Raw genomic sequence first — 15640 nt, forward strand, 5'->3', positions numbered from 1 at the left:
GCTGGGTATGGTAGTGCGCTGTAAAACATTTGCCTGGCGTACATGTTTCCTTTTAGTAGTAGATGACACGACGGGCTATTGCATGACCAGAATCTGGCTCCTGGAGCAAGATGTTTTCACATGATCAGTTGACCTGAGTGTAGGTAGATATCAAGCAAGCAGAAGCAGCCTCGCTGCTGCTGCATCTGCCCCTCATTTTGCAAACAAACGGTCTCCATATGATGCCTATTCGAGATCAGCAGCTGGGTTGGCAAGGGTACCGTTCTATAGTTGCAGGGCACCTACAGGGGGTGATGCCGCTCTAGCGTGGGCGCAATGCCGCTAGAGACCCAATCAATGTCTCGCTTTGGCGGGTTTTCTATTAGGTCCACGTCTCTTGGTCGGGCTGGGTTGGGCTAAAGGCCGAAACTCCACAGGCGGCCGGCGTGTATCTCCGCAGAAGCTGTTTGCTGCTGCTGCATGCTAATGTCGAGACTGGAGTGCGAGGTGCAGCAGCTGCTGGTTGATCGGCAACAGCTCGACTTGATTGACTGACTGCACTCCCGAAAAAAACACAACACCTGTCCGTCCCTATCATTGGACTCTGGGATGCGTCGCGACAACAAATCTGCTACACCATCTCAGCATACCTTGCTTCTTTTATCGCCGTTGCCTGCCGTTCGCAACCACCATCGACACCACCGACCGATCCATTGGACAAATCACCACCGCAATCCCACTCTCGCGCTGACCAATGTCCTTGCTGCATATTCTAGATCCTACTTGAACAAGCCAGCCCTTTGCGAAAGCCAACACTAACCTACACCCAGCCTGAGTACGTCCAAACAAATGCGCCCTTTTCTCCTTCCCTGTTCTTCTCGTCTCCTTCGCTGTCTAACACGGCAGCCAGTCGAAACAAAAAGACGCTGCTCTGGCCGACATTCCTTTTTATCCCGCTACCTACACCCCTCGGCTGAATGCGACACGTACCGAGACGATTACTAACTGTTCTATGATATCCTACAGAAGGAGAGAAAAATAACGATACCCTTTGCCTGTCGAAATAGTAGCTCACAACACCCTTGCGACGGGTGAAGATGGCGGAAAAACTCACCGACCAGCAGGTCGCCGACCTGATGGCGATATTGAAAAAGGACGTCTCCGTCGATACGAAAGCCCATCATGTCACTGCCGCCAAGTCCGCCATCAAGCAACATAACGTCCCGGACACGTGCGTCGCGCCGCTCTTCGAGGCCCTGCGACTGGCTTCAAGCTCCCAGCACTCCTTTCTTGTCAATGCCGGCTTTACGGCACTCAACCACCTGCTCACGCGCTTGTCGCGACAGGAGCCCAAGTATCTCCTGAAGGAAGCAAAGAATACGCTGCCGCTTATCGTGGACAAGCTGGGCGACCCAAAGGATAAGTTTAGAGCTCTGGCTATCCAAGCTATGACGACCATGTACGGAGCTGCGCCAATAGAGGCCGAGCGTTTCGTGCGCAACGTCGCCATGGCCGGGAAAAACTCCCGGGCCAAGGGAAGCGAGTATGCAGTGGCTGCTGCAGATGCATAAGGAGCACGGCTTGCAGTTCAGAGTATACGTTCCCACACTAATGGAACTGTTGGAGGATGCCGACGGAATGGTGCGCGACACCGCCAAGATGACGGTTATAGAACTGTTCAGGTGCGCCCCTCGGGAACTACGTGCTCTTCGTTCGTCGCGAATGCTAACCAAGTGCCCTGCAGAGACGCCCCGAATGCTGCGAAATCCGATTTGAAGAAACAGCTGAAGAACTTCAAGGTGCGCCCCGCGATAGAATCGGCCATTGTGAAGGAACTAGCCCCTGGCCCTGCGACCGCCAAACGAGCGATGCCCGAGGACCGACCGGATTCTGCGCCTCTCGTCAGGCCGAGAGGCAACCTGGCCGCCAGTGTGTCCTCCATGTCTAGCGAGAGACCTACAACGCCCATGGCAGAGACGCGTCCGGAACCAGTCGATCCCGCATACGTCAACACGTCGCGTGAGCTCGATGATATATTCAGGGACATGCACCCGTGGTTCGAAGGCAAGGAGACCGAACAAAACTGGCTGAAACGCGAAGAGAGCATAACGAAGCTAAGAAAGCTCATTGCTGGCAATGTTCCGCAAGACTTCCCTGACCAATTTTTGGCCTCGTGTAAAAGCATGCTAGATGGCATCATCAAAGCAATCATGACCCTACGAACAAGTTTGGCGAAGGAGGGATGCGCTCTTGTTCAAGACATGGCCATAACCTTCGGGCCTGGTATGGACCCCATGGTCGAGTTACTGATGCAGACTTTAATCAAGCTTTGTGCCGCGACCAAGAAGATCATGTCACAGCTGGCCAATGCCTGTGTTGATGCGATCCTCGGCAGAACAACCTACAATGCTAGGATCATGCAACATGTCTGGAGTGCCTGCCAGGACAAGAACGTACAACCCAGAACCTATACCACCGGATGGCTCAAGATACTGATCAACAAGGAGTCGCACCACAAGCATCACCTTGAGCATTCAGGGGGCCTGGAGCTCATCGAGAAGTGCATCAAGAAAGGCTTGGGTGACGCGAACCCTGGCGTCCGTGAGCAGATGCGTGCAACGTATTGGCTATTTGCCACTGTTTGGCCCGCGAGAGCAGAACTGTGAGTTGGCCCAACCCTCTTCTGGAAATCGAGGGCAGTGTACTGACTTGTTTAACAGGATTATGGATAATCTGGATTCCACGGCGCAGAAGCTTCTACACAAGGACCCCCACAATCCCAACTCGCCCAAGAAGGGAGCTGAGCCAGCAGCGCGGCCAGGCTTGGGCTTCTCAAAGAGCACAATAACGACCACATCGAAACCGTCGCTGAGAGATGCTATGATGGCACAGAAGAAGGCTCTTGCAGTGAAGAATCTTCCAGTACGCCCAGGCTCTGCAATGGCTACGATATCGCCCCAGCGTACAGCGCCCACGGCATCGACATCGAGTTCTTCCGTCCAACCCAGCGCTGCCTCATCTACAGGTCAAACGCGGGCGAAGGCTATGGCTGGCCATGGAGGCATGTCTGCTGCCCCTACGAGGCCTGTAAGGAAGCGGCCTGAGATGGCGCCCCGGCCAGAAATGGCGCCCCGACCCGCTACTGCCGGGCCGTATTCCGGTCGCAACAATGATGGCCTACTATCTGAGAGATCCAGTCCTGGTGAGGTTAGATCCAAGGCTGTACCCCCAAAGTCATCTCAGGGTCCCCTAAGAGGACGGCACCGAGACCTAGACCCGGACACCAACCTACGCTCAGCGAGTCCAGTGTACTGAGCTCGCCAAAGCAAACGGCTACGGCAGACAAGGCGCCATCTGCGGAATCGCCGCAACATACCCCGGTCAAGGCACAGACTACCGTGCCTATGTTTGATCCTAGTAGTAGCCCTTCCAAGGCAGATGAAGAGTTCTCTCTGGTCGTGCCAAACGTCGCAGAGCTCAAAGAAAATGTCAGACCGGTGCCTGCAAGGGAGCCGTCTGTCGTTCCTGAGCCGCAGGAGGTGCACGAAGAGCTCGCAGCACATGTGGAGCCTGTAAAGTCTCCAGAGCCTGCAGAGTCCATGGCATCTCCAGGATCTACGGAGCCAGTGGAATCTTTAGAGCCCACAGAAAACCCACAACCTGTGGAAGTCGCAGAACCCGCGGCACCTGTCCAGCCTGAAGGGGTGAGAACCAGTGAGGGAAGAGAGAGGCCTACACTACCTGGAACGCCTTCCAAAACGCTTACGGTCTACGAGGATCCTCTGACTGCTGGAACCCCCTCCACTACCCCACGGCCCACAACCAATGGGGACTCTGAGCGACCTGTTTTGGAAGCAAGACATGTCAATGAGGATGCAGGCCGCTTGTCTTTGAGCGTCAGCGCTGTCGAGGCCGTAGGGGAAGACCCACCAATTAGTCCAGACAAAGCCCGCCAGCATGCTCGCCTGCTAGACAGTGGTACTGCACGCGTCAAGTCACGCACTCTCGACGTCCACGGATTCCGGAAACTACAGTCTCTGATACGGGATAACAAGGGTCTTTTTACAGATGACAGATTTGATGCGCTACTCGTCGGGTTGTTCCAGTATCTGGAAGCCCCTTTACCAGACCTCAGCACTGAGAAGGTACAGGATGTCAAGGCCCAAATTTTGGCGACTATCAAGCTTCTCTTGAAGAAACTGCGTGACAGCTTTCAACCTCACGTCTCGAGAGGGCTGGAAGCATTACTTGCTGCCCGCGCCGCCTACGAAGCCCGCACTCACATCGTCAGCGGTATGGAGCTCTTAGCTGATGAGCTTGTGACTCTCGGAGATGCTGACGAGATCACTGTCACCATGACGCGGCGCCTGGGCGAAATAGAGGCAGACGCCGCCGGCTCTCGCAGCCTCAGCATGGGCCTGCACGTGCTCAAGCAGCTCATCGACACGCGCCCCACGTTCACGCCCAACGACACCGAGATCGGCGGGCTGGCCAACCTCGCGGCTCGCTGCCTCGAGAGCCGGGAGAGCGGCGTGCGCATGGACGCCGTCCAGCTCTGCGTCGCCCTGCACGCGCGCGTCGGCGAGCACAAGTTCTGGGAGTGTATGAAGGGGGTCAAGGACGACCCCAAGAGCCTCATCACGTACTACGTGGTCAAGCGCCAGCGGGGAGACGTCCGCCAGCCCGGCAGCGGCTGCTTAGTTGAAAGGTTGCTGCTGGACCGCGGTGGTGCTGGCCTGGTGTCTGGCCTGGCTGGTGTTCGCTTGGGCTTGCGTCTGCCTAAACTGGTCGCTTGCCCTCCTTCGATGGGCTTCTTCCTGCACTTCTTCCATCTTCAGTTCTCCATTTGCCTGCCCTTGTTCGTGTCACTCTTCGCCGTTTCATCCCCGTCGGCGTAGTCTCTTTTCCCTTGTGAGGGTTGCGAGATCCACGGACTGGCAGAGAGAGAAGAGGTGGTGAATACATACGCACGTAAAGATACAGAGAGCAGCGAGGGGGCTGTGGGTACTACCACCTACTACATCGGAAATACAGCTTGCGGTGGCGTGTTGGACTACTATTATACCCCTCGTCATTTCTTCTTCTCTTCTAAATCCCTTCGATTTCTTAATTTGCTCTTTCCTCTTGGCCGCAACAAGAGAGAAAAGAGATAGGGAAAGGAAGGATTCGGCATGCCCAAGGCGGAAATTTTGATGGGAGTTTTCAGGGAGGATTTTGTATTATTCTGCGTGCAACGGGAAAATGGCGGTTCAAGGGAGTTTGACTGCTCCTTTTCTTTTTGGTGTGACGAGCGAGGGAGAAACGTGGACAAGAGAGAAAGACGTGGACAGAACCTTTCGGCTATTTTTCTTCATGGTTCTCTCTGGTTTGTGTAGGACACGGAAAGAATGGGGTTCTTTGTATACTCTATACGGATTTTTGTAATGATACGGTACTTTTGCGAGTATAATAATATGTTGAAATACTTCATACACCTACAAGACTTGATTGCGTGATCCTTATATATATGTACAATTTACCGCTGAATATGCATCAAAGCGAGACGTCTGGCTTTAACGACTGCAAAGCAATGTCCAGGCTACTGTATGAGTATATAACCGACAGAAAGCACGCGAGACCTTAAAACGCCGTTCTTCTTAGACTTCTGCTATGGGGTATCTTTGTCTAAGAAGCATCTATTCCACAGTACCAACCAAAGCCTTTTCTTCTTCTTTTTCGTTCCGACACTGCATCGCTGCATTCGTTGACACAAGGATCGAAGACCACGTTCTTCACCGAACGATGTCGTGAGACGCCCTTTCTGTTCTTCCTCTGCGGGATACCAAAGCACCCATGTTGGCAAAAGATCCTGGATGATCTCACCCTGTTCCAAAAGGCCATCCCTATTAATGGTCCGTGTTTTTCACTCCCAGTAGCTACTAGCCATATGAAGCAGTCTGGGAGAAAAGAGATGGGAAAAACCCCTGACAAGATTTCTCTACACTCTCCATAGGCTTCTCAAGTAAGGAGCAGATTGGAGCAAAAGAGGAACTCCAGTGACCTCGAATCAGACTGGTCGAAAGAGAAGTGATCCCTTCGTTCTTGTAGAAACGCGCCTAAATACGGTCAGTAGTGGCTTCATAGTTGTATAGGTATTGATGGCTAGGGGTGAGGGGCCTTACAGGTTACATTCAAGTCGCGGTAGTACTTCTTCACCATTTCATCCTGCTGATCATCAGCGACAAGAGGAGTGTCCGAATCCGGCGCAGTTGTTCTAGGAAGAGTATGTCGGATCATCAGGAGCATCCGCAGGAGGTCGCAGAGCCCGTATCCCTGATGATAGAAGTGGTCCGGCTGCTTCTCGAGAGGCCACTGCTGCCGTATGCTCTCGCCTTCCCAGGCCTTGAAGGCCCATGTAGTCTTCTCAACGCAGTTCAGGAAAACCATGGCGGTGAGAAACATGGGGAATCCAAGCTTTGTTTTGCCGTCCTGCAAGTTGCGCTGGATCCCGTTGAGGAGGCTCTTACTGGTTGCAGCAGCTTTCCGCTCGGCTCCTGCAGTAAGTTGCGTGCAGATATTTGTGAAGATCTCGTTGTGAGAATCATCGTTGACCTCTACGACACCACCGCTCCCATCGCTCATCTTCCTAAGAAAAGACCACTGGCGTTCACGATCCATCAACTCTACCAGACCCCAGAGATCTAGAGATCTTCGCAGCAACTCGTCATTGCTTTCTTCCACAACCTGCATAGCGCACTCAAGGGTAACTCGTACGTGAGACGATTGCTCGCGCTTGATAAGCTCAGGTAGGACTTGGCGCATGTACGTCTCTACTTTGGCTGGAATGTCCTCCTTGTTGGAGTCAATCATAACCAGTGTACCGGGAGCCTCGGGGTCGACCTTGTGTTCCTGGGCATCCTTGGTCGAATAACCTTCCAGCATTTGCAAAACCATTTGGTGCCCCGTTTCCTTGAAATGGGAGGCTTCGATAACGACACCCTTATTGGACAAGGTGTACTCGCTCTTCAGCTCGTTTATCCGCTTCTGTGCAATGACAACCTGGACGCCGGCCGAGTAGAGTTCGAGCTGCTCAGCTAGCTTTGTTCGTACACATCCAGTAAGCCAAACACGGGGCGATAGGACCTTTCGACACGTATCACACGGAGTGCCCTTTGAGCAAACCTTCCGCAGTATCCGACACCTTATACAGGCACCAATGCGACGGACTTCCTGGACCTCCTTCCGTCGCTCCGAGTCAAACCGGGCCCGCGCATGCTTCGAGCGTGTTCCATTGGGACTGATCGTCTCCATCCGCATACCACCTTTAGCGAGGCTAAACGCAAGCTGCTGGCTCTGGCTGCTTACGGTGGCCGGTGCCTGCAGGCCTTCGGGGATATATGTGAGCTCTGCCCAAGGGGTCTCGGTGATGTTAACTTGATGATCACCAGGGGTTGCAGGGCGTTTAGCATTGGTAGCCGGCGGTGGTGAAAAGTCGATGAGCATGTCTGTGTCCCCCGTTAGACCCTCGGTCGCTAGAGGAGCCGGGGCTTCAGAAGTGGTGGTTTCCATGTTGGATACGGGTGACTCCAGTCCTGCTGACGGATTCGTAACAGCCTCAGATTCAGGAGGAAACGGAGCCTCGGGGAGAGGCTGTTCCGCGGTGTCCTCCGAGGTGGGTGCAAACTGCAGTGACTCGACAGCTTCCAAATTCTCATTAGGGGCCAATGTTACAGGACACTCAGCAGCGTCCATGGACTCCGAAGTTGCTTCATGATGCAACACCTGGTGCAATTGGGGATCAAGAAAGGACGGGTTCAGCCGAGCAGTCGCTGCCACGGCCACGGAGAGATTCGAGTCGCTGGGCACGCCATCAGCTTGCAGGAGATTCTGCAACTTCTCCTCCGTGGTAAGCTCGTGCTCATGCTGCATCTCATGCTGCGTTTCGTGTTGCATTTCATGCGGCATCTCGTGCTGCATCTCATGCTGCAACCCATGGGGCATCTCATGTTGCATTTCATGTTGCATCTCGTGCTGCATATCATGGTGCATCTCGTGCTGCATTTGATGGTGGGCGGCTTCTAATCCCGGTTGATCCTCGGTCTGCGGGTGACCGTCGAAAGTCAGCGGTTGGCCTTCCATGGTGAATTGCTCATGAAGCTGCTGGAAATCGTGGTGTTCCATGGGAGCAAGCAGACTGTCAGTGAAGGGGGCCGAAGTCGCATCAACGGGCTGGTTGCGGTTATGCGGCACATGGTCATCATGTTTCTCGCTGAGGTCAATCTGACGGGGAGACTTCAGCCAGCGTCTCGAGCGCAGTCCAGTTACTTTGTGTCAGGGCAAGTGCATTGGCGGCCGAGTTGTTGTTCTGGGCGTTGTTGGCCCTGTTACTGCGAGCCGCGGCGGTATTCCCAGAAATGCCATGGAGGGCTAGGCAGGCATTGATCCTCTCGGCTTCCGAGATGGCAGGACAGTTCTTGGTCAAATGGTTTGTCAGAGAATCGATGCGGCCTTTGGCAAAGTGCTCGCCGCATTTGACACAGGTATGGGCATATCTGTTACTGTTGTCCTTGAGTTTCTCGCCTCGCTCAAAGTACGAGAGGATGACTGGATTGGGCTATTTGGATCGATACTAGTCAGCAACTTGCCGTACAATATGCGACCCTCTGTCGTTCATGTTGGAATGCCTGGGAATGAGAGAAAAGTGTCGGATATCGAGTGCATTTCATTCTCGCATCGGACAGGCTCAGGTGGAAGATGAGGGCATTGGCTAAACACTTACCTTTCGACCCATTGTGTAAGTGCGTCGCGATGGCGATGCTCAGGCGACAGACAGATAGAAGGCGGTGAGAAACCTCATAGGCTAGGCGGTCTGAAATAGAACCGGAAATATTTATTGGTGCTGATTGATTTTTTTTCTCTTCTTCCAATGGAACTTACAGGGTTGGTGGCCAAGAGCTGGAAAACTGCACAGACGCCGTAACGCTTACTTTAGCTTCCTTCAATGTTCTGTTCTAGCACGGTGCCCAGGTGTATGTGAGTACTTATTAGTGGCTGATAGCAGGTCAGGTCAAGTAAAGTACTGGGCGGTGGTGACCCCCCACCACAGCCAGGACCCCTCAATGCCTGGGAACGGAACCTAGTCCAGTCATGGTTTACTTTAGGTTTAGGTGGGCGTGGTACCCAGTCCCGCCGTTCAGTGTTGCGATCAACCCAATATTCCGTGGTGTCATTTTAGTGGCAGATGCGAGTGTCCCGGGATATAGATATATTATTGTTAAAAAAACCGTGTGCAAGAAAATACAATCGTTCTAAAAATTGCCATGTCCATTACAAGACGTGAAAACAATCGTCTACTGCTATATCGTCGTATCAGATTTATACGAGGCCCCTCCTTCGATTCTATATCTTCGTTCCGGAACCGCATAGTCCATTTGCGCCTCCCATGACCAAGTAGCGCTATTGCTTCCATTACGAACCGGCCATGACGCAGCCAGGTAACACCGGAGCCATGCATGAACCCCTACACCCCCCGCCAAAAACTTGCCCAGTCCAGGCCAGCCCCATTATGACCAAACATCCTCCTAAAGCCAAAAGGTTAGCAGGCGGTGCCCCCACGCGAAGCACTTGGTTTTACGTACCTGGTATTGGTTGGATGCCCTCATGTTCTTCACAATCTCCTCTGCCTTGGCCTCAGGAATGCCTCGCTGCTCCGAGATAATCTGGGCGAGGACTGTGTTGACCTCACGGGCCATGTTTGCGGCATCACCGCACACATAGACATAAGCCTTCTTCTCAAGCAGCTCGTTGATCTCCTTTGAGCGCTCCTTGAGAAGATGTTGGACGTAGACCTTCTTGGGACCATCTCTCGAGAAAGCAATCGGCATCTCAAACGCATCACCCAGGGCCCTCTTACGTTCCTGCAATCATGTAAGCGGCTGAGTAAACTAGAAGAGACGACGGTTCACTTACCTCCCATTCGGACTCATACATGAAGTCCTCGCTTCGCTTCCGGCAACCGAAAAAGAGTATAGTCTTGCCCACGCTTTCGCCATCCTCGGCCTGCTTGGCACGTTCTTGCACGAAACCTCGGAAAGGCGCAACGCCCGTTCCGGGGCCAATCATGATGATAGGCTTAGACGGGTCGGATGGAAGCTTAAAGTTGGAGTGACGCACGTGTACCGGCACATGGATGCCATCGTACTTGTTGCGAGGACCGCAGATCTCGTACGTCAGGCCATAGGGCTTGGGGTTCGGCTCGCCATTCTGCTTCTGCTTGAGAGCAAGCAGATAATTGGTAGCCACACCTTGGAAGGGATCGGCACGTCCAGGGATCAATTGAGACTCAACCACGGCCGTGATGGATATTTTCTTGGGCTGCACAGCAGAAGACGAAGAGATGGAGTAGTATCGGGGTTGCAATTTGGTCAGACCTTCGATGAAAGCAGAGAAAGGCACATTGCTCCACCTCTGGCCACCGCCAACGGTGCGCAAAAGACCGGCGAGGTTGTAGTGATACTTGCTGACCTTTTCATGGAAGTAATCCTTATCTTGTCCGAGCTTTGTCATCTCTGCCTTGGATGACTCGTCGGGGGCGAAAGCAGCAAGAGTGGCAACAAACTGACGAGAGATGGGAGCACAGATTTCCATGTGGTATCGTGCAATGGCATCAAAGGTTGTAGGGGTCGGGAAGGGGACTTTGGCCGTGGGCTCAAGAGCTTTGACGCTAATAACAGTGTCCCGTTTCTCGGTGAGACCAAGGATATCCAGGAAGTAGTCAACCTCTTGCCCAGCGTTTGTGGGCCAGATGGCGATGTGGTCACCAGTCTGGTAGGATAAGTTGGAGCCACTGATGTCGACTTCCATGTGCAGGCAGTTGCGATCCTTGACGTTGAAGATCTCCTTGGATTCGACAATGGGTGCGATGTAGGGATTGTGGGCATTGAAGGGGCCGCGAGCGGCGCCCTCGAGGTGCATCTTATTGGGTTCGCCAACGTAAACCTCTTGCGACTCTTTGGTAAGACCTTCACGCTCGACGATGCCGAAGATAGGCTCGTACTGCGCCTCTCGCTCCTCCAGTCCCATCTTCTTCGCAAGAGCGGCCCACATGGGCTCCTTCCAGGCTAGGAAGTCTTCCTCCATTGTACCAGCACCGTCATCGCCCTCACCAGCATCGCCAATTCGGTGGGCACCAAGCTTCGTCAAAGCCTTGTCGACGTTACGGACCATAGAGTTGTAGTGTTCGTAGGTGTTGTTGCCCAGGCCGAATGTGACATACTTCAAGGTGCCCAGAGGCGGGTCGGCCGACTCGGAAAAGGAGACGTCTTCGCCAGTAATGAATTCGTAGAAATCAACTGCGTTATCAGTGGGTTCGCCTTCGCCGTAAGTAGCGAGAACAAAAAGATGACTTTGTCTTCCGGGAGCTGGTCGAGGTTGTCGTAATCGTAATCCTCGAGGTCAGCTACCATAGTCTCGAGCCCGAAGCGGCTCTTGCCCTCTTTAGCCAATCTTGAGGCGTAGTCCTCAGCAGTACCGGTTTGGGAGCCATAGAAGATGATGCAGTTCTTGCCGGCTTCCTCGATCTTTTCGATAATGTTTCGCGTCTTGCCAGCTTTCAAGCCGTTGGTGTTGGCGAACGAGTTGGCATAGGGATCTTTGGTGACACCCCACAGTTTGCCCTTGGTGAAATAGGCGGCGGTGGCCAGTAAGATGACGGACAGGACAACAATGTCCAGAGTGTCGAGTTGCGTCGCCATGATGGTGTTGGCCTACTTTCACAAAAGCCTCGTAGGGAAGCGGGAGGAACCCGAAGTGGTCGCTAGCAGTGGCGGGCCACGTTGGTAAAAGTGGCGATGCACTGGGCGTATACTGTATGCGATTACGGTGGAGAGTGAAGTTGAGCCGCTCTTCTTCCCCTAGTCCGGCCCGAAAGTGACACAGAGCACGACTTTGAAGTCACCCAAACGAAGCAAATCGTTAGGTGTGAGCCTCCCTAGATGTTTGCGGGTGGAGGACAGTAATTGAGTGCGGGTTGGGTTTGGGAAAGTGTGGTCGTAAGCAGGGACAAAAGGGTAACCTAAGTCGATCTCTCGAAAGTTCCCGGCGGGAAATAATCCACCCCGTAGTCGGGCCCAGGTAAGGCAGGACCTAGCCTAGGTAGGAGTGGTAGGTCATGCACCTCTTGTGAAAAGGTGAGCACTGGTTTTGCAGTGTGGTGCAGTGTGAGTGGGTAGATGCGTGGGTGTGGGTTGTTTGGGTGTGCTCGCGCGCTCGCTCGCTCGTTGTTTCCCGTCGCCTCAGATTGGGGGTGGCTTTCCTGCTGGGTACTTCGCTCGGGGATAGTGTGCATGTGCGATTTGACCACGCTGTCCAGTCCGAAACTACTCCACTCGGAAGCCGTGTTATATCGAGAGCATATAGACAACCCCGCAAAATGCTGCTCCAAGAAAACCACAGGGTTGGGTATGTATGTAGAGGGGATACGGAATAAGGAATGTCAGATTTGGACGTAAGATGGTGGAATGGGAAGAAACCCGTGGAAGGATTCGATTGCATATGATAACAATGGAGGAGGAGCGTCTTTCCCTCCCACGGACTGGGACTGCGGGAGGCGGAAGGCGTGTGACCTTGGCTTCTGTTGAGGTGCCGCTTGTATCGGCGTATATCTCTGCTATGCGATTGGTATATCCTTCTTTTCCCCCGTACAAATTATCAAGTATGGAGGTAGACTGGTAGCCTCTCGCTCGCGTTTCCGGACTCATACCGTATGCAGGGTGGTGACGGCTGGAACAAATAGTTCCAATCACCCAATTACCAGTTAAGATTATTCTGCCTGAGCACGTCTCTCCTCCTCCGTACGTGGGCTTTCTATTGGTACAGTAACCAAGCACTGTATCATGCCACTTGCAGGACACTAACACTTGGCCCGGCTTGACCCGTCATGTTTGTTATCCACGCCCGGCTGCTCGAGTTCCCGTCCGTCGGGGACCGAATGCCTTCCTATGTGCAAGTAGCCAGAGATCTGGCACCTGTATCCGGTGTTTCGACCAAGTTGACATTACTGGTGCTGGTGCTGGTGCTGGTGCTGACTGCACTGCAGGGCAGGGTCTAAGATGCTGCAGTTCACGTAATTCACTTTAGAGGCGCATCATGTCAACTGGTAGGTACATTGGTGATAGGAGCCACCTGTGCATGCCCACTCATGCCGGGACCGGTAGCTGTCGAAGCCGCCTACCCATACCTGTCTGTATGTGCAAATTTCCATATGCACGAGGGGCTTTTTATTAATTGTTCCATAATCTTGATGACTCGAGAGGTATGTAGCCATCATCGAACATTTTAAGGTTGACGTAGATGCAGGCGACCGGACCAGAAGCTTTCTGTCGATACCCGAATCTCTGGTAAGTTCCAATCTTCTCTTCTGCTGGTACAGACCAGATCCGATCAATCGATGCGATGGTTGAGGGAGAAGGTCTGCCATTGATGTATCTTCCTGTTCAGCAAGATTACCTAATCATCAGGCGTGGGCTTGCCCCAACTGACCTTAATGGAACCTTCCAATCAACCCGCTTAAGAAACTTCCGAATCGTTAAGCGGCAGCCCCGAATACGTCGGTCGGCGCCATGATGGTACATCTTCCTTGAGGAGTCCTACTTGACGTCTCGCGCTCCTTATACTACAATAATGCAGTGCAACTAACTGGTTTAATCCGGTTATTGTCCTTCAGCCAGAAGGATTCTAATTCATATTTGTTGACAGAAACAAAACAGCTAAAGTATAGTCGCGACCAACTTGAGTGTACTTACCTATCTATCTGCATGTATGGAGGAGGAAGGTACCTGAGCATACCGCGCTAGGTTATGTAGGTAAGCGTAAATGGCTTTGCCCAAGGAAGTAAATCAAATGCCGGGCCAGACCTTGTAGATGTATGCCAACGCCTGCTACCTACATGTACATTAGGTGCTGCACTCCGTAGCATGGCCATATGTTTGATCTCATCAATTGTCTCACCAGACCTACAAACAGCCAGTTCAGGGGCAGGGTCACAAGTCGCACCTAACACCTGGGTAAAATTTGCCTGTATTGGGTGCATTTAAGCTGGATCGACTCAAAGTGTATGTCGCGGCATAATGTGCGGCTGGTCTCAGTCTCTCTGACACGGAGCCATGTATATAGCTTGAATTGCAGCTATGAACAACAGATTAGGCTTTGGGATCAGCGAGACTTGTCTTCCGCACACTGATTTGGCTGATAGTCTTTCGATCCGCATGTGGCTTTGGTTGCAGAATCCCTTCGCGGCCTGTTGGCAGCCCAATGTCGAGTGAGCAAGCAACATGGCCGGCGTATGTAAATCTGATAGGTCATTGCCTCGTACCTTGCATGCCCTTTGGGCCCAAATTTGTGATGGGGCAGCGGGATGGCATTAGCGACTCGTTCGCTAGGGACTGAAGAAGCACGAGGCTCCAAGATGCCATAGCGCGCAACCTCCCTCGCTAGAAGGGACAACAGAGGGGAGAAAGAAGAAGGCAAAAAAAAAGGACGGGGATGGAGTAGGCCCCGGGGCATTGGGGCATGCTCAATTTAATTCTCCCTCCGTACAGTAAATTTACATCATAGCCCTCGATATTGTCCGTCCAGCCCAATTGATCAAATTAGATGCAGCAAACACCGCCAGTACCCGTCCTGATGCGATAAGAGAGATCATGGGGCATGGTTTATATATGACATGATGAGGTGTGAGTGTGTTCAATGGTTCCCATACCTGCCCAACCTTCAATTACGGTCCTTTTCCTCTCCATCCTGGCTGTACCCCGTCCGTACCCCTTGTAGCGTCCACCCTGATCAGTCGAAACACAAGCTTGCGGCCGGCGTCGCGCCCCAATCTGAGCGCGCGGAACAGCCTTTGGCGGCCAACAAGCTTCCTGACCGCACAAACGTCGTGTTTCACAAGAGAGGGGTGAACCGTCTAGAATCGGGTGTTTGGAGAGGCAGTTACTGTATTCGATGCCGTTACTGACATCGTCGTCGGTATTTGTAGCTCCGTCGCAGGCGCTCGCAGAACTTAGCCAAGATCCACTGAGGCACTCTCCTCGTTCGACATCGCGGCTCAACGTCCTTGACGAGGATGACAGCTGGGAGAACACCGTACGACCTCTGCCTTTATCTCTAGAGCCTCCCGCTAGCCGTTCGGCCTCGCATTCTCGGGAGTCCTCCTTCGACAAGAGCCAGTCCATTGGGCTCGCCGGCATCCCAGAGTCCCCGCCACCGTCCGCCGGCCCGATCGCCTCGCCACGGCTTCCGACCTCAGCCGGTTCGCGTCAAGGTTTTGCTGGTATACTGGAACGAGTGATAGACTCGAAGGCGACAGCATATGGGCACCACCGGCAGACTTCCATCGTTCATGGGTTCCAACACTCGAGGAATGGGAGTTTGGCCAGCACGTCCTCGAGTCCATTGAGCCCACAGATGATTGCTGCCGCCGGCGTTGGGTTATTGAACGAAAGAACGGAACCGCATGGGACGACTCGAACGGAGGCGGATGCGACCATGGCTTCCCGACCGCCAACAGCCTTGTCCGGCTCAACCGCGAACTCCAGCATGCATCCCACGTTAGAGAGGACCCCATCCACGACCGAAAGCAATTCGGGGACACTTACGCAGAGGAGGGTAGAGCGCATCCATAGCA

At 53.3% G+C, this 15640-nt stretch overlaps 4 protein-coding genes across 4 annotated transcripts; 2 read left to right on the plus strand and 2 right to left on the minus strand.

Moving 5' to 3' along the window:
- Nucleotides 1-1076: 1076 nt before the first annotated feature.
- PG997_008308 (protein STU1) lies at nucleotides 1077-4877 on the plus strand (the record flags this gene model as incomplete). The annotated part of the gene is made up of 5 exons (XM_066812623.1): nucleotides 1077-1522; nucleotides 1572-1661; nucleotides 1724-2641; nucleotides 2700-3186; nucleotides 3306-4877. 5 exons carry the CDS (start codon nucleotides 1077-1079, stop codon nucleotides 4875-4877), a joined length of 3513 nt encoding a protein of 1170 aa, XP_066667965.1.
- Nucleotides 4878-5976: 1099 nt separating this feature from the next.
- On the minus strand, nucleotides 5977-8749 carry PG997_008309 (uncharacterized protein; the record flags this gene model as incomplete). The annotated part of the gene is given in 4 exon segments (XM_066812624.1): nucleotides 5977-6074; nucleotides 6141-8227; nucleotides 8244-8572; nucleotides 8738-8749. 4 exon segments carry the CDS (start codon nucleotides 8747-8749, stop codon nucleotides 5977-5979), a joined length of 2526 nt encoding a protein of 841 aa, XP_066667966.1.
- A 772-nt stretch (nucleotides 8750-9521) lies between these two features.
- PG997_008310 (NADPH-cytochrome P450 reductase) lies at nucleotides 9522-11711 on the minus strand (the record flags this gene model as incomplete). The annotated part of the gene is made up of 4 exons (XM_066812625.1): nucleotides 9522-9539; nucleotides 9597-9875; nucleotides 9928-11262; nucleotides 11364-11711. The coding sequence occupies 4 exons, from the start codon at nucleotides 11709-11711 to the stop codon at nucleotides 9522-9524; spliced, it is 1980 nt and encodes a 659-aa protein (XP_066667967.1).
- A 3247-nt stretch (nucleotides 11712-14958) lies between these two features.
- PG997_008311 (cell morphogenesis N-terminal-domain-containing protein) lies at nucleotides 14959-15638 on the plus strand (the record flags this gene model as incomplete). The annotated part of the gene is made up of 2 exons (XM_066812626.1): nucleotides 14959-15221; nucleotides 15308-15638. The coding sequence occupies 2 exons, from the start codon at nucleotides 14959-14961 to the stop codon at nucleotides 15636-15638; spliced, it is 594 nt and encodes a 197-aa protein (XP_066667968.1).
- Nucleotides 15639-15640: the final 2 nt, after the last annotated feature.

This window comes from Apiospora hydei (assembly GCF_038363865.1).
Source record: "Apiospora hydei strain CBS 114990 chromosome Unknown utg000006l_segment0_segment0, whole genome shotgun sequence".
Taxonomy (NCBI): Eukaryota; Fungi; Ascomycota; class Sordariomycetes; order Amphisphaeriales; family Apiosporaceae; genus Apiospora; species Apiospora hydei.